This window comes from Rattus rattus, chromosome 14 (assembly GCF_011064425.1).
Source record: "Rattus rattus isolate New Zealand chromosome 14, Rrattus_CSIRO_v1, whole genome shotgun sequence".
Taxonomy (NCBI): Eukaryota; Metazoa; Chordata; class Mammalia; order Rodentia; family Muridae; genus Rattus; species Rattus rattus.
In genome coordinates this window covers 54,495,990-54,514,612 of record NC_046167.1, presented here as the reverse complement: position 1 = coordinate 54,514,612, position 18,623 = coordinate 54,495,990, and the positions used below count along the sequence as shown (strand labels likewise).

Genomic DNA, 18,623 nt, shown 5'->3' with positions numbered 1-18,623 from the left:
GGTGGAGTGGGGGGCCAGGGGAGACAGAGAGAGAAACACACACACACACACACACACACACACACACACACACACAGAGACAGAGAGAGACAGAGACAGAGAGAGAGACAGAGAGACAGCAGAGAGAGACAGACGGAAGGAAGGAAGGAAGGAGGGAGAGGGAGAGGGAGAGGGAGAAGAGGGAGAAGAGGAGTCAGTGCAGTGAGCGCAGTTCAATAGAGTTGAGTTTGTAAAGTTTGGAGCAGGTCAGCAGAGGTAGTTGAAGCCAGAAAATAAGGAGCCAGAAGATTACAACCAATTGCCAGAGTTAGCTTGAGGCCAAGCATAGCAATTCAGTGAGAAGTTAAGAGAAGCGAGATTGAGTCAGTCAGCCTGGACAGGTGTTTGAGCCAGAACAGCTGAATTGAACCAGCCAGCCAGAGTTCAGAAAGAGCTATACAGAGAAAAAATACTCAACAATAAATCTCAGAGGCTGAAATATTCTAGACCTTGGTTAACAGACAGAAGCTGGAAGATGAAGCCTACAAGATCTGGCCTTGCAGAAGATTGGATTATATGGGGGCTAGAAGCTTCCAGGTCTAGCTAGGCCTAGGGATACTTGGAACAGAAAAAGAAATGTTCTGGGCTCAGCTCAAGCCGTGTATTTACAGAACTTAAGTCAGGCTCTCACCTCACTTCATCTGAGGAAATAAAAGTGACATTTACTGTTATAAATCGATCGTGTGTGTGTGTGTGTGTGTGTGTGTGTGTGTGTGAAATGTAGATGGGGAACAGAAATAACAAAATAAAAAGAAAAAAATATAGGTGATGACTGTTAGGTTGAAGGTCAATAGTCCTCTAGTTATTTTCCTTTTAATAATACTCAAATGGTGCTTGATTGGTTAGGGAAGTGGTATTCAAGCGGTAGTCTGTGTGGACAGCTGTGGCTGGGCGTGTCCAGCCTATTTGGGAGGTGACTGGAGCCTGTTGCATAGGCAACCACTTTGCAATCCTCTGCCGATTATGTGGTTGGAGGCAGTGGGCTGCTGGGGGTCTTTGGTGAGGGACCAGAGGCCACAAGCGGGTCTCTGTCTAGCACCACACCTCCTTGGTGAAGTACCAGTCTGACCTGGGAAGGAAAGTTCAGCTGTGCTTGAAGCAGAACACTGTGAGCTCCCTACCCCTGGAAATCGGGCTTCGTGGTAAAACCTGAACAAGGTCCATGGTGTGCTGGCACGCACCTATAATTCCAGCACACGGGATTTGGAAGGAGGAGGATGGAGTTTCAGGGCAGCCTAAGGGACACAGCACAAGCCACTGGCCACCCTGAGAAATGGCACAGTGGAGGTGTGAACCTTAACATGGAACCACATTTTCAGTGGTGGCATCAGATTCCACTCATTCAAGCAAGTTCCTCTTTGAGAATTTGATTTATGCTTTCTGAGATAGGAAGGAACCAGATATCCCATCAACCGATACGTGTGATAACAGCATTAATTAAACAGTTTGAGATGATTAAAATACTATAGCAATTTATTTGGAAAATAAGTTTCTTGTAGTCAGACACTAGAGATGGGCAGTGACTGTGAAGGCTGGCTTGGTGTGTTCTTTCTGCTCATGGAATGACCCCCTTACTACTCAAGCCAATTGTTGATTTCTGCTTTAGAAGGTAAAGTTACCTCATTGTACTGGAGTCTGGAGCTTGGTTGTAAAAGTTGCCATCGTGGGCCAGTGAGAGGGCTCAGTGGGAAGGAGCTTGCAGCACACTTGCACCTGGCAAGCTGAGCACAGTTCCTAGAACCCATGTAAAGGTGGAAGAGACCCGACTCCAGAGTTGTTCTCCGAGGCTGGAGTTGAAGGACAACAGCAAGAACATGTTGGGAAACCCTGCTACCTAAGGTTGAAGTCTACCATGTCCACACAGCTCCCCTGAGCTAGGCACAAAGCAGACTCCCTTTCCCAGCAGGGCTTCCTCTTCTCTACCTAATCTGGAGAGCCGGACCTCCACACTCTACCTGAGGAATCTCACGTTCAACTTCCTGGAACACCTCTCCATGCAGCTGAGGTACCTCCAGGACATTAAACCTCACCAACGAAACTTCACCCTAAGAATGCCTTCCCATTTTCCAAGGTTTATGTTCACCCTGAACAAGGAGCACAAACGGATTCACTGACTACTGTCTAAGAGCTGTAACACTGAAATACAGAGGCGCCTCCCCTCCCACCCTCCCGCCCTCCCCATTCACTGCTGGACTGGGATCTTGCTGACCCTCTGTTCAGGCCTTGGCTTCACCCTTCTGGCTGAGTGTGCACTGGGGCCCCGGAACTCCAAGGGAAGAACTGGACCAGTAAGTTTCTCCACCTGGTGTGAAGGAGCACCTGGGCAAACCGAGAGAAGCAGCGAAAAATGGAATCGGGCACAGGTACATCTTTGGGGATAGGAATCTCCATTTATTGTTATTCTCCATTTAGGTTGGATCCCTGAAGCACAGGGTGGTCAAGAAGTTAAGCCCATACTAAAAGCACCCAGTTCCTTTCTCACCAAAGCAGTCACTGGTTAGATCTTTCAGAAACACTGTTTAGAACACCGTCTTAGAGGGACAGGGGAGGGGCAGGCCTCCTGGGGTACAGCTGGCTAAGTAACAGAGGGTCATTTTTAAATGCTTGACTGGTACATCGCCCAATGATGTAGAAACAGCTTGTTGACAGACCATAATTCTATTAAGCTCAATGCCTAAGCTTAAAATTTTGAGCCCAACCAGGCCTCTATCCACTCAGCCTGCACGTGCCCCGCATCTCTTCTACCTACAGGGTTGTATCCTTGACGGACGCTAAGGGCTATTCTTTTTTCCTATGTTGGAGAACAGACAAGCTGACTGTACCAAGGTTCCCAGATGCCGAGTCAGATGCCTTGTGTAGGTAGGGGGCCCAGTTTTGCTTCCTAAAGCCACCCAGACAATTCAAAGTTACAGTTTGATGCAGACAAAGGTGCATACGGTCTGACTGAACAGAACCAATTTTCATCCTGACTGGACTTCCTATTAGGCAAGAAGTAGTGAGGTGGGGATAAAGGATACTTTTCCTGGAGCCTGGCCACCAATAGGCTGAGCAATGATGCTGACCAATGCTCTTGGCCCCCATTTTTATTTTTACAAAGACTTGGAAGACAAGTGTGTGCGCTCAGTGTCTGCTTGGCTCTCTTAAATGCAGGGTAGCACCTCAGAATGGGAGTGGCCAACTTCCCCAGGTCTCTCCCTTCCTCTTCCTCTTTCTGGACCCCCTCGGGATGCCATTTCCCCCAAAGTGCTTAGGAACACCTAAGGCACAAGCCAGGGGCTCTCTCCCAAGCTTCAGTCAGGTGACTCACAATTTAGGACGGGAATAGGACAGGCTAGCGAGTCGGGAGTAAGAGAAGCCACCAGAGGTGGGTTTGTGGAGCAGGATTCAGGAAAGGCAGTGACAGACCTTTGTAGAAGCCAATTTGGTGAAACATATCTTTCTTCCTCTGGATAAGTTGCAGTGGTCACCTGCATGAGTGTCAGAAGGAGTAGGGGACAGTGGGCTGTGGCCTCTGAAGGCAAACACCAATGTGTTCTCACATTTGTGAACCTCACAAAACCCCCAGAGAAATCACCTCCACAGGAAAGCAGACAAGGGAAGGACACGCAGAGAAACACACCCGATGTGTTAAGAAATATTAGTTTTATTTAACCAGTTTTCACAGCTGAATATTTATTCTATAAAAACTTTACAGAGTGTACAGTTTATATATAGTTCAAACTACTGAACAAAAGAGTAGGTCCCACAGATGCAAAAATACTGTACCAATCCATCCAAGGTAAAGACAGATTTACACACTGCACAGCGCTCCACGTGGCCGGGGAGGCGTCAGTTCTGAGTATAAACTTCAAAACTGTACAAAAATAAGGTTTTGATTTTATTTCAGTCTTCATACATTCAATGATTGCAAGCCTAGAAGCCTTAGTAGTAACAGGCCTCTGTAGTTAGTCCCCATACCACGGGGTACTCGTGTACACGAAACCGTGCGCAGTATAGGGCAGACATAGAAGCAGAGACCGTGGATAATAAATGTCAAATATAAGGTAGTTCTTTTCTGTTTTGAAAGGAGTTTATGTATTTAATAGTGTGCCAAGAGAATTTTAAATTAAATAAAATATATTCTAAGTGAGCCTAAAAATTACACTTTATAAACATAAAAAATACTTTTGGTGTAATAACATCAGTCACATCTGCAGAGAGACAAAGAAAACTATGCAAAGTAGTATGTCTCACCCAGCCACAAGAAGTACTTATGTAGTTATTTTTCAAAAGGGCCAGAAAAACCATTTAAACCCACTAACACTAATTCATAACTTAGCTGTGGAGTGACTCACAGACACTGGACCACCCGCTTTCCTGTAGACACTCTAGGCTCTTCCTGGTGGTTGGGTAAGAACGGTAAGAAAGTTCGAGTCGGTGGGCGCCTCAGCACAAACCCACAACCCTGTGGGATTTTCCATCAGTGATGCTTTTTCCTGCAAGGTTGGTCTTAGTTTTGATCAGAACTGTTTCCAGCATTGAGGTACTTGCCCCTCCCCCTCCCCCTAGAGGCAGGAACGTGTTTGAAACATTTCTACATGTTTCAGTAGAGGGAGGGGACAAGGATGGCTAGTATTCTTTAGGGTCTGTGATCTAGATTTAAAAAAAAAAAAAGAGAGTAAAACAAACATTATTCCAAACTCTTCTGTCACCCCAAATGAAAACATAATTCCTTTTAAAAACAAAAAAAACAAAACAAAACAAAAAAAATCCACAACTAGCTTACAAGAAAATTAGAGCTTCCAGGAGCAGCCTAGTGCTCAATTACATTTTTATACTTGTGTATACATGAGTATAAAATAAAGACGCTTAGACAAAGAAGCCTTGTAGTTATTTTAAAGTTACAGTACTTAAAAACGCGTCGGCAATAAATAGCTTGGATGTTCCCAGGTCTGCCTCCAAACACAAGCTACTGTTAAGAACGACCGTAGCAAGTGGGAGTCGCTGGTGTCCTGCTCAGCCTGCCAATCAGAACTCATCGATTTTCCTCTGTAAGTACTTTAACATGGAGTCCATGCCCTGGGCCGAGCCCCAGATCTTCTTCAGTGCGTCACACTCTCTCTCATTGGCCTGCTCCAACTCCATCTTCATATTGCAGCGCACCAGGGCTTTGGATTCCTCCAGGACCTGTGGCAGTGACGAACTGTTAGTCAGGGCCGGTGGTTTACAGCACTAAAGCTTTGCTCACGTGCACGAGAGCAAGCGTTAAATCCTTACATGCCTGTTCTATCACAGTTTAGCACAGTTAGCCCTGCGTATCTGAGTTCCACATCTCTGGGACTCAGTCAACCCTGACTGGACGTATTCGGAAAAACCAATAACATTCATGCTAAATATGCAGACTTTACTTTCCATCTCAAAATTGCAGCACTGTATTGCACCAGAGTCATGTACAGGGATGACCTGGTTCATGTCGACTATGGCAGGCCATGTTGTGTGAGGGATTTCAGCACCTGGGGACACCGCTCTGCGTGGTGGAGGGGTGGACGGTGGGAACAGAGGGGTGTCAGGATATTTAACACTGGATACTGAAACTTGAAATGGCTCAAGCTATTTGTGTGAGATGGGTTACACAGACCCATAGCTACCACTGACCCAGCCATGGATGCACCATTACTGATATGGGCAGCATGGAGCCAGAGTGGATATCCACTCGACAGTGGGCAGAGGCCTGATGAAAATCCCCAGAGTGCTTTTGGATGTAATTTCTAAACAAAACAGCTTAATTCTAACGATAACGGTTGTCTGTATATCTGCACAAGTTTAGGGGAGAGTTGACTGGACTGATAAGACACCTCACACATTGCGTCATTAGATGCAGGGAAGACTCACTGAGACCTCAGCCTTGTCCTAAGTGCACCTAAGCACATGACTGCGTGAAAGGACTCTGCAGACGGTCGGAAATGGTTAGCACTGTGGCCCTGCAAAGGATATGTCACCCTGGTGAACATTTCCACAAGGAAGACCAGGTGAACACATCTGGAACATGCTACCAGTCTAATCTCTGGGGGGGGGAAAGGTTTCCTCCTCATTTAAAAAAAAACAAAACAAAATAAGACAAGATACTCTGACGTACAATTGGGTTACATGAGGCCAGCTCCTTGATTCGAACCATGACTTCCTGCGTGAAGGTTCCTGGCCAAAACACCTGGGAGACCAGGCCCTTGCCACACGCCTCCTGTGCTGTCAACTTCCTCCCACTGAGCAGCATCTCATTTGCCTAAGAGGAAAAAGAGTTGACATGCCGTGAGACCCAGTGGATGAGTGGGGACCAGACCTTGGAAACTCAACCCTCAGAGACACAAGCTGAGCATGGAGTTCTGAAACTGTCAGAATCTACCTCGCATTCTCCAGTGGTCACACACCACAGACAGACCACGACCAAGGGGGTGGATGGAATTAACGCCATGGACCAGTTTAAAAAAAAAACAAGAAAAATGCTTGCTTCATGACGTAATTCAGATTCACATGTACTTGGACGAAATCCAAACTAGAGGCTGTTTTGTGGTAAGTTTGAGGTTGCTGGTGTAACTTCCTCTTCATAAGAGGTTCTTCTCCCCACATGAGTGAACTCGTTTAGAACATAACCAGTATCTGAGCCATTAACAGAGTAGATAATTTGTGTTCTAAAGGAACCACATAAAACTACGTATTTTCTACAAATGTTCTAAAGATAGTGGCACGTCACTGCTGAAGGGGTCACACCTTAGAAGCCACATTTCTGTCAGATAGGAACTATCCAGGAGAGAGGGTCTCAGTTACCCCATGGTTTACTGAAGAAAACTAATCTAACTTTGCTTTTAAAGATGACAGAGGGATATACTGGATGAGGCCACGTTCAAGTCCTGGCATAAGGTGTGCAGATGTCCCATCGCTAATGCCAACTGAGGCAGGCTATGACAGAGAGGATTTGCCCAACAGACTCTACAGTAGCTGACATGACCATGACCAACTGTGGTTTGCCTTGTGTAGATAAATCTTGCCGAGACCCCAATGGTCCTTACGACCTGGTCATAAGCTTCTCAGCCTAGGTAAATACATCAGATGACCTTGATGAGGCAAAACATGAAGAGATCCTACAGTGACCAAATACACCAGATCACACTGAGTAGTCGAGTCTTGCACAGAGCAAACAATATGCACTGGAGATCAAGTGTGGCAACGGACTTGCTGCCATTCTACCAAGGCAGATATTGTAAACAGAGGTGCCCGTGTTCGTGTGCGTGCGTGCATGCCTGTTCACGTGCGCACGCACGAGTATATCATCTAAAGTGTACCAGGCAGCCCCTCCCCGCTCCTGTCGGAAGCGTTCCAGAGCACCTGGGATGGTCTTCCTTGGACTGTTTCCTTAGTGATGACACCACCACTCGCTCATATGAGTTAAGTGTGTCCTTAGGACAGCAGATACTGATGAACTTGCCAGGCCCAGCAGGGCTGTCTGAGCATTTCTTCCTGGGCTCTCCTGTGGCCTCCATCTGTCCCCAGTCATTCCCTCTTCTCCACTCTTGAGACACGGAGCAGACTGGCACTGACATGACTCCCGCTCCAGCTTCCTACCACACCCACTTCCTGCCTTCTGGGTGGCAGCTCCCAGTTCTCAGTATGGCTTTCTTCCTTTCAGTATCTCTTTTCCTTGTGTTGCCTGTTTGGGCCAGTCACAGCTGCCCTTGCTCTGCCCTACACACTGTCGCGGCAGTCATCTCCCGTCTCCTGGCCTGCCTGGCCCCACATCCATCTGTTAACGACAGTCTTTTATGGTTTGTGTTTTTGCTTCCATTTCACAAGGTTGGGATGGGTAGGACAATGGAAGGGATTTTAAAGTTCATCCACGGTGTCAGAGGCAGGGCTGATTCAAGGCTGCACCCCACTTAAACTTAAAGGCAGTGAGTCCATTTAAGATAGGGGTTGAAGAACTAAGAAACCACAATAACCCTCAACCCAAATCCAACCACCAACAAACAAAAACCCATTAAGAAAAACCATTTCCTTGGGTAGAATAAGTAGACAAGCCCTGCCCTGCCAATCTGCAGTGGCCTTAAGATGGCAAGTTTTAGATGACAGCTCTTGTGGGTAAATGCGGGGTTTGAAATCAGTCCTTGGCTTGGCACACCTTCCTCTACACACACACACACACACACACACACACACACACACACACACACACACACACACACACACACACACACGGGGCCAGTGTTTAAGCCTGGGCCCTTTCTGTTTCCCGTAGCAAAGGCTACCTAAAGTGTCAACTACCGCACTGGCCCTGAAGGCTCCTTAACTCAGTGTGTGGATTCTTACAACGGGACAGTGTTAGGGTGTATGGTGCAGTGGGTCCTGTGGATATCTGCTGTGGGTTACGGGATGGTGGACCACCCACCAGCAGCTATGCAGGCCAGTGTCTGGCCCCTGTGGGACACAGTTTGTCCCACTGCACGCCGTTTTCTCTTGACAGTGGTATGCCCTCAGGAAACCCTGCAGACAGAATTTGCATACCCCAAGTAGGGAAGCCAAACTTGTCACACCCAAGCTTGCCCACGGCTCTGAAAATTCATACACACCAAAATGCCACCAAAGGAAGTACATCCTGTTAGCAGTCACAGTATAGGACCTCAACAGCACTCAGTCACTTGCTGCCTAGGCTTAGCCCAAATACTCTGCTCACAAGGTAGAAAGTTACACCGGGTGTGGCAGGCTCTGAAGCAGCGCTTCACCAGATTCTGGGGGACATCCCGGATTCGGAGACTGGGGTGACTGGAGGATGGGGAGTGGCAACACTGACTTATACTGACCAGCATCTCTTAGAGATGTCTCTAGCCATGGCTATATGTTAAATGTGGCCACAGCTGAGAATAGCTATACCATAGGATTCCAAGTTGAAACAAGGAGCAAATACCACTCTGGACTTATCTACCAAGGGAACCATCCACCACAGCACAGGCGTAAGGACTGGCCTCAAGCCATCTGGGAAAACTTCCAAGGCTAGTGAACTCCTTATACTCTAAAATTATATTTATTTGGAGAGAGAGAGAGAGAGAGAGAGAGAGAGAGAGAGAGAGAGAGAGAGAGAGAGAGAGAGAATATGAGCACGAGAGAGCATGCATGCTGCAATGTATTTCTCGAGAGCAGGGGACAACCTCAGGAGTGGGTCTTTTTCTTCCGCCATGTCCATCTAAGGACAGCTCTCAGGCGTACCCGCTGAGCCATCTCAACGGCCCAGAGCTAGTGAATCCTTGAGATCTCCACACGGACAGCATTTAGCTCAAGGGCTCTAAAGCCGCAGCTGCTGAGTGCTGTGTGCCTGGCTGAGACTGCTAGATACTTCCTTCAGATGGGTGCTTCATGTGCAACCTTTACCATCATCCGCCACGCAAAGCAATTGTCTACACAGGGAGGGTACACTGCCAGGTTTTTCAAAGTAGGTAGGTGACAGGATTCTTATTGCCAGAATTAGAATAATTATTGGGAAATAATCTATTTTAGTACCAGTTCACAGTGAACCTAAAATTGATTTTATCGATAATGAATGACCTGTGACTGTTAATCTTGATAGGATTTAAAGTCACCATGGAAACAAATGTCTATGAGGGATTTGCTAGTTTCTATCAAGCATAGTCAGAAGATCCACCTTAATGTGGGTAACACTACTCTCGGGGATGGGATTCTGCAGTGAATAAAATCAAGAAGCGGAGTTGAACAGAACATTTCTTCTCAATGTGACTTAAGCCCCTGCTGCCATGATGCCCCAACTGCAACCTGAAACAAACCCTTCCTCAAGTTATTTTGTCAGGTATTTTGTTCCAGTGACCAGTGGGATCAGGACTGGTTCTATTTCTGTGACAACACTGACCATGTGGCTAGACTTCGGGCTAGGAACCCCTAGAGCGCTTAGTTGGTAACTCTGGTAGAGTTTGGAGAAGTGGGACCATGGAGGCCTGGCTCCCGGTTCAACAGGGAGCCGGGTGAAAGGCCGTTCATGTGACACTCTGGCCAGCGATCTGCATGCACTCACTCACACTCTTGACTGAAGCTCAATCCAGAATGGATTCCTGTTTGCTGGAGGAAATGCCAAGACAGAGAGCACACTGACGGGTGGCACTGCTCCTGCTCACCGTTCTCATCCAGGTCACAGTGAGCAAGGAACACCACGGAAAACCCATAGGGTAATGAAGAAAAGGACACGAGTGCGTTTGACGTCAACAGGGAAGGCAGATGCAATAGTTAAAGAAATTAGTGCCCTTAAAGAGAAACCTGGTCCTCTGCAGGAGTGGTGCCCTGAAGGGCAGACCTCACTTTGAACACTAACATCTCGGAAGGTGGATTCATTTGGAAGAAGTCTGAACCGAGAATGCTGAAGAATGGTCTCCCTGATCAAACACAACTGCTTACAAAAGTGCTTTCTGTGGGTGCTAACCACAGGTGCACATAGAGCCTTGGTTCATAGAGCCCACTCAGGGCTGGTAGCAGGACTTGGTAGCATTGTCTCCATAGTACCTGACCCTATGATTGGTAGGTCATCGAGTCTGCTCCATGGCTTCAGGGACAGGCAGTGTTCAGCAGGATTTGAGCCCATGAAAGGCCACATGGACCTGAAGACGAAGTCTCAGTTGTACCAATGATTCTGCGATGCAGGAGATGGCAGGACCAGGAGACTGTATGTGCTGTAGGCAGCAGGGCTTGGGGTCGGGTGGGTGGGGGAGTGGGTCTGGTAACCCCAATCCTTTCGGAGCCCAGACAATTCCATTATCAGTGCCAGATGACAGATGTGGGGCAGGTACCCCCATCCTTCCCTGTGGGACTTTATCCTGTACTATTACACGCTAGAACTACGCTTTCCTTTTATAGTATAAGAGACTACCTTGGATTTCAGACTACACGGGGACTTTTAAAGTACTGAACTGTTAAAAGACTACACGAAGAGCTGCGGTTGGACTGAGTGCATTTTGCATTATGAGATGGCCATAAGTCACGGACTGGAAGGCCACCGCTTAAAATTATAGCTTAAAAGTGATGTTTGCTTGCCAAGTTGACAAGGAAGGAGTGGGCTTAAGACAGCTAATTCCTATTGTCAATGGGATTTAGAGTCACATAAAACAAAGCTCTGGGCAAGTCTGTGAAGTTTTTTAGATTATGTTATCAATGCCAAACGACCCACCTGAGATATGAGTGCATCTCCATACACTGGGGTCCTAGAGAGGAACGGAACCTGCAGCCTTCGTTTCTCTCTACTCCCTGAGAGCAGACGCCATGTGGCTAGCTGCCTCCAGTTCCTGCTGCCACAACTGTCCAACTCTGAGCCAATTAATTCCTTCTATAAAATGTTTTTGCCAGTTATTTTACCCTAGCGACCCGTCAAGTAACTAAAGATCTGTGGAGGCTGCCAGACTTAGGACACCACTAATCTGAGAGCTCTCCCAGGACACAAACTTAGTCCCTGGCAAGTTCCCCAGGGAACAGATTGCCCTCCCTTCTGGGGTGTCTCTAGGGAGGAGACCTCTAAGGAGGACGTGGTCCCAGGCTCAGTGAAGGCGGCAGACCAAGACTGCTGTTGGTAACAAGGGAAAAGGTGCCGTGGAGGTTGTGCTGAGTACTGGGGAGGTCACACTTCAGTCCTGGTGTCTTGGAGCAAGACCGGCCCACTCTCGGCAGCAAAGGATGCCTCTATGAAATGCCCACAAATGCAAGGCGGGCACTGTCATCTACGTGGCAAAGAGGAAGCAAGTCTAGGTTAGGATAATATGGACCTGAAGGCAGAGGTGCCTAGAGGAGGGGGGGAGGAGTGGAAGGGAGAGAGCGAGACCTGCTGCACTGGGTCCACACCCAAGGGGCACTGAATTGGGTGTGGCTACTAACACTGGCCAGTACTGTTTGCTGTCCATGGTGGGCCTGGCACTGCAGTCACATGACGCAGAGCATCTCTGCAGTGACTCAAAGAGGTCCTCCTAGTAGATGTGAAAGCTGAGATACTTGCACGGAGTCATTCCCAAGGGCACCACGCTGTAACCGTCAGCCTGTGCCAGCCCATAGGTTCTCAGGCTTTATCAGGCTTGGCAGTCTGGAGCGCCAGGGCTATGCACTGGCCAGGACGCCTATCACAGCAGAGGATACACAGGGATGGTGCAACCACAGGGGTGTGTGGCGTGTGTGTGTTTGAGGTATAACGAGGAGGTGTTTTCTCACTGACAGTAAGTACTACAAAGGCCTTTCTGCTGCATTTTCAACAGCAAAGAGGCTGTTTAACAAAGTTCAGACTTATGGAAACGTCTCAAAGTTCCCCTGCAATACTTCCTAGGTTGCATTCTTGTCGGGCTGCATCTTATAATGACCAAACTCCAAAAAATGACCACCGATTTCCCCTTATTCACTAGACTAGAAATGGTACTGGTCTTGACAGCTTTCAAACTGATGTTCTATTTTTTCTGTCATCCAGGAGCCCCCTCAGGGTCCTGTCCTCATTTATGTCCTGCTGCTTCTGAGGAACACTTTTCAACAAGCATAGTGTGGGTCTGTCTGGGGTTTCTTGCTGACTGGCCTGACTGGTGTTCTGTCAGGGGGTTGGAAGTATGGAGGCTATGGCTGTCTCTGCATCTCTGAGTGTCTGGGGTCCATGTGCCCCGCTCACAGGTTGAGCACTGTAACCCGCTAGGCTTTCCACCACAACCAACAAGAGGAAGCAAACGTCTTTGCCCTTCTTCATAATTCTTGAGTGGTTTTGATGGAAACTTCTTATATCTAATCTTTCTCTTTAGAATCTGTCCTAGGAAGAGACACTGGGGGATTAAAGAGATGCCTTTTCCTCGACTGTGCAAGAGGTAGGGCTCAGAAGCAAGGAAATGGTGGGGCAGAGACAAGTGGTTGTGGTTCCTTCCAAGAAAAAAGTCTGTTGCCCAATCTGGGAATGGTGCTGCTGGCAGGTGGCTGTCAGGTCCTCGGGGAAAGCATTAGTTCTGTCACTGTGTTAATGGGCAGCATTCTTCCTAGGAGGCCCACAGTGACGATGGACCGGAGCAGCCATGCGAGTCAACAGGGCAGGACGTGCTTCAGAGCTCCAAGTGTCTGTGTATGTGTGTGGCCAAGGCTGCCTCACAGCTGGACTTCTATCCGGTGTGACCGTCTCAACAGCCCGACACCAGGTACTCACTGTCTAAGACTTGTCCTGCCTGAATTCTGCTTTTGGAGAACCCATACACTACATAGTTTTTGTCTTAGCTCAAATCTGCAGATGCTTGTCAAAACACAAGCTAAGATATAAACATGAACCAATATAGATGAATTTGTTTAAACAGTTTAAAAAAAAAAAAAAACCAAAACCATAAAAGTGGGGAAACCTTTGCTTTTCCTGTGCACACTGCCCCGTCTAAGGAATAGGTTTCTCGATGGATAGTGGACACCTTGTTAACTATGCAGGGCCGTAAGCTCCTAGGGATTAGTAGTGCACAACAGTACGTAGCTCACAGCACTCCGTGAACTCCGTGTTTGTACAGCTGGTATGGGAATCCCCACAGAACGGCATGCTATATACACCGAGCTCAGCAACCAGGCTAGACCTCCTCAGGACGCCTTCTAGAATGATTTTGTTTTAAATGGTACTCACAGATGCTCCTCCCATAATCTTGGGAAACATAACGGTAGAGCAGCCATCTGGACTCTGTCCGAAGGTGGTATAGGGTGTTTGAAACCAAGCCTTTTCGTTAGCCCAAACCACATCACAAAGAGGCAATATGGATGCTCCTAGTCCAATGGCTGGGCCATTAACAGCTACAATAATAGGCTTCTTAAACTGAATGAAAGTATTCACGAAGTTTCTAAAATAAAAAATAAATGGGGAATTACTGAAAACATTGAATATTTGAGCAGATGAAAAAGTCTATCATGGAACTCAATTTACCAAGATGTAAACTCTATGGAATTCATTAAGAGATGGTCTTTACAGAAGGTGCTGTCTGAAGCTGCGGGCCATGGGTTGATCTGCTGTATGCTGTATGTAAGGTTTCAAGACAGCCTGGCCACCACACAGGGAAAGGAGTTGCCACAAGCTCAGTGCCTGTAGTTGGTGCTTGGCCTTTCTAGCCAGTGCAACTTATTCCGCAGCCCCAGAAGATCTAGGAGTCCACTCACACTTAAGGACTCAAACCAACCAAGGAGTGATCTTGTCCAACTTTGGTTTGACACACGAGAATGTTTGATGTTGAGTAAACAATAGTGGGTTAGGTGTCAGCAAGCCTGGGGTCAGCTCTGGTGTGGTATGTGACCAGGGACAGCTGTTATTAGGAGATGACCTGGATTTATCCTGCACTAGACTGAATGGCTTCCACGAGACTAAGATGGGCTGGTTTGAGACACTGCACTGGCAAAGGAGGCGGGTAAGTCCTCGGAGACTTGCAGGTGGACTCCACCAAGTGCTGCAGGACCCCACTGCAGCGTGAACAGAGGACAGCAATGCCCCACGGGGATGTGCCCGTCTAGTAAACCCTGTCAATGCTAGCTGGGGGCTTGCTTCCAGGGAAGGCTGAAGAGTCACTTTCTGGATGTGAAAGGTTGGTGCCACACTACACTGGGGATCCCTCGCTCCACTTCTGGGAGCTGGCTGTGTGTTCAGAGATGGCTCCTTGATATGACTTAACACAGTAGAACAAAGATGAAAAATAGACTGAAGTCTCGCACAGGCGGAATGAGCCATGACGGGGAGGACCTAGAGCAGGTCACGACTAGATTCTAAACCTGTGCCTACTCTGAGCAGTGCAGAGAGCTAGCGAGCTGCTTTGTACAACAACTCACCAATCGAAAACACTTAAGTGCTGAGCCACCTCTCTGAAAATCATGACACCTAGCAGTTCAGGTTGTCCCTTGTGAGGTGACCAACCAAGGCCTGCAGATTTTAGCAGCTTAGCTTCAGGCTAAGGCCAGCCTACGCAGAAGACATCTAAAGTTTGTGAGATTTCTGACTAGGCAAGACGTAACTCGTTCAAATGAGTGATCTGTACTAAGGCTTAAATGAGGAGGAAGCCGGAGGCACGATTAGAAAGATCACACAGGGTTTGCTATCTGAGGAGAGCCAGGCAACCTTCTGAGCAGGCTCTTGAAGCAAGCCTTTATTGCCTTCTGAGGACTAAGGATCAGTAGCCTCGGTTGGCACTACATGTACAATGTTGCTCCTGACGGCTTTTGGAAAGCTGACTGCTATAATGGTGGTCTCCAGGACATGGAGCAGGGATTTCTGAAATATGTGTTCCAGGTACACAGGATGACTGCCACAGTGCAGGGATGGTAAATTAGTGTGAAAAGAACAATCGTATGCTAAAATAGTTCTACGGAGAAATAATAAAAGGATTTATAACTCATGTAATACCGCTATACCTGTTTACATGCTTGTATAAAAAATATCAGAAGCTGAATGTTACTGCTGCTTGGAACACCTTCAGCTGACCTGATGGGTCTTCCTGGAAGGGGTCAGAATTCCAGGCTGGAACAAACATCTCCCCCTTTCAGTGGGAACTGACCACTCTGATGTGTGAACTTAATAACAGATAAAGACAGGGGCGCACGGGAAATCCCCAAAACTGCACAGCATCCTGTCCGGTAGACACTTCCCAGAGTCCTGCCGGCTTAGTCTAGTGAGCACCAAGATGAGACACCATGCTCCCTGAGGAGAAGGCAGTGACTGCCCTAGAGCCTTAGGCAGAGCCACTGCCAGGGGGAAGGAGCTGTGTAAAATTTGGGTTTAAGCCCAACTCCTGATGGGAAGAACATTTACTAATTTAGATAATCTCACACAAGGCTGGGGAGTTGTCTGGGGAAAATGAAGCAATGAGGATCTGGAATTCTTAGCAGCCAGTTTGCTGCCCTTTCTTAGCCGGGTAAAGCAGGACTTAGGGGAGGAGGAGGCCATGCTGGGGGGCGGTAGAGGTGCCTGCTGGGAAGAGAGTGGCACCTTCAACACGGGTAGCTCCTGTGCTGGTCACAGACCTCAGAAGCAAAGCTGTAAATAGACTCCTGGTCCCTGTGCCATAACGCCAGTGTCCTGGGCATTTTGTTGTAAGGAAGTCTATAACATTACTCTTAGCAGTGGGTCTGATGGTGAAACAGCCCGTGTCTAACTCAGTCTTCCTCTTGCTCACTTTTACAAACTCATGACAATAAAGTCCCTTTGCCTCGTAGTTTTATGGGATCTGAGACAAGGGGTACCACACGAACAAACACAGATGAGCCAGAGAAAGGCTAATGGAATCTGGCATGAAATTCATTACCTGACCTGTCAAAGTCTATCAAGAACAATTTCTATCAACAAGAATATATTTGCTTAAAGACACAGGTAAGTTTTGCTGAAGCAGGATTTGGCTGTTCATTAAGAACACCAATCCAATTTTATGGTGGACATGGGGAGGCTGGGGAAAAAAATGAACAAAATAAACCTTTAAAATTACTTAAAAGTTCAAGAAATGAGATAATTTCAAATGTCTTGATTTTTTTTTCTTTTCTGTTTTCCTCATCCTAACACCGTTAGTCTCAGCTGCTGTCCAGAGTAATTTATCACTGGTGGGAAGGAGGGGGGTGACTCACCCCAGGAGGGAGGGGGAAGGGGGGAAGGGGGTATGGAGGAAGGGGGGAACCTCAGGCAGATTCACCCGTGGAGCTCAAGGAAAATGGACCTTGAAAAAGAACTCAAACTTTGAGACACTGCCTGGCAATCTCTCTCTCTCTATGTATATAAATCAGGCCAGGGCTATCAGAGCACACTTCTGTGTGGATCCAGTTTGAGCACATGGAAAAATACTCAAAGTTGCTACAAAGTGGAGGATGATTTATATAAAAATGAATCTCAAGCTGATGCCCACTGATCCCAAATGGGAGTCAAGCGTGAGGAACATCCACAGTTGTCTGTGTTGGAGCAGAGCCCCATTCTGTGTCATCCTGCTATGCAGCTGTTTCTCAGGTACTGATCTGTCTGGGACTTAGGCACGTTGAGCAAAAAAAAAAAAAATCCAAAAAAAGGAAGACTGTGCCATCTACTACTATATCATAAGCCTCAAGTTATTTAGGAGGCCAGAATTAATTTGGAATCACATTAAAATTATATGTTCTCAAAATTCTGAGAAAAAAGCAATTAAGTTATGATTACACTCAGAAAGATGGTCAGCAGTCACAGGCAATCTTCTGACATTGCGACAGGATACTGCCATGGGCACGTTTCACGCCTAACTACGCAATTAAGTTATTAAAAAAACATTAAGTTTTAAGTGAGCTTCTACTTTTGTGTTTAGCATTCACAGCTTTCCTTGGCTGTGTGTAGTCCATGGGTTGGACACACTCGGAACAGATGGTGGGCAGCCTCCTAAATCAGTGTCTATTAATTTTAAAATGATTAAATGTGTTGTGTAAGGCCAAGGCAATGCCTCATGATTGGAAGGTCTGGTGCCACAGGGCCTGTAGGCAGGATCCGTGAGAACAGTTTGGGTGATCTGTCAAAGAGATGCTCTGTCCCTCCCCAGACCACCAACCCAGAAACACAAACTCCCGCCCGCCCTATCTTGCTGCGTCTCCAGATGGCTTACAGGGGAGCGAAGGCTGACTCTTAGCCCCAGTCTGCAGGACCTAGGAGTTTGGGAGAAGATCCAAGCTGCTACAAGTCAGGAAAGGGAGTAAGGGGGTCATGTGAGGGTACCGTCCTTCTAGAGGGGTGGGCAGGGAGACATGGACCTTCCTGGCTAGCGACTGGCTTTATTCACTGTAACTAAAGCCCACCCTGAAGAATGAAGGCACCATTACCGACAGCAACAGTGATTAGTAAAGGAGAGGAGCTCTGCTCGCAGTGGGATGTGGAGGTGCTAGGGAAGGCTTCTGAACCAGGAGAAACCAGAGGAAATGGGGGTGCCTCCAGCTTGTAAGATTACAGGGAGCTGCCAAGTAACAGAACCAAAACTGTCTCGTTACTTGTATGTATGTATTTTAAAATTCTTCAATTGAGAATGGCATGGTGATTAAAACTAAAAACACGCTGTAGACTTGAAAACTGTTAAGAAAGTGGACTTCAAGCTGGGCATGTAGTGGCCTGGATGGATATAACCCCAGAACTTGGAAGGCTGAGACAGGAGGATCCTAAGTTCAAGGCCTGACTGTCTATGCAGCAAGACCTTGTCTCAAAAGAAAAGGAAAGGTTTTTCAATGTTCTCACCACAATGCAAGAGACAACTCAAATGACTTAGCCACTTTAGAAGGTCCATGTCTCAAAAATACAGTTTTTATCATCATTTAAAAAATTAAAAATATATATTTAGGGAAGGCTGAGAACACATGCAAATAGTCTGTTTTCTAGGAAAGTTAAGGAAATGGGGCTTCTAACTGCATCATTTACTTCTCTGCCTGGTTGGAAGGAGTTTGGGTTGAACAAACAAGAAGATGCTTTATTTACACACACCTCCCAATCAGGTGCCACACCTACCGTGTGACCTCACGGGACTGTCACAAAGCCTGGACAACTCAAGAGGGCAGCAATCCGTGTGTTACTGTTTGGAGACAATACACAGCACAGACACACAGGCTGAACCATC

The 18,623-nt window shown here is 47.3% G+C and overlaps 1 protein-coding gene across 1 annotated transcript in view; it reads right to left on the bottom strand.

Annotated features, from left to right (window-relative positions):
• Window positions 1–3,662: 3,662 nt before the first annotated feature.
• Window positions 3,663–18,623, bottom strand: part of Cdyl (chromodomain Y like) — an 84,141-nt gene continuing 69,180 nt past the window's right edge. Inside the window, exons 5-7 of the mRNA XM_032885315.1 lie at window positions 13,670–13,880; window positions 6,155–6,298; window positions 3,663–5,205 (exon numbers count right to left, since the gene is read on the bottom strand). Coding sequence (XP_032741206.1) covers window positions 5,047–5,205; window positions 6,155–6,298; window positions 13,670–13,880 — 514 coding nt within the window. The 3' untranslated portion in view covers window positions 3,663–5,046. The remainder of the gene's footprint in view (window positions 5,206–6,154; window positions 6,299–13,669; window positions 13,881–18,623) is intronic.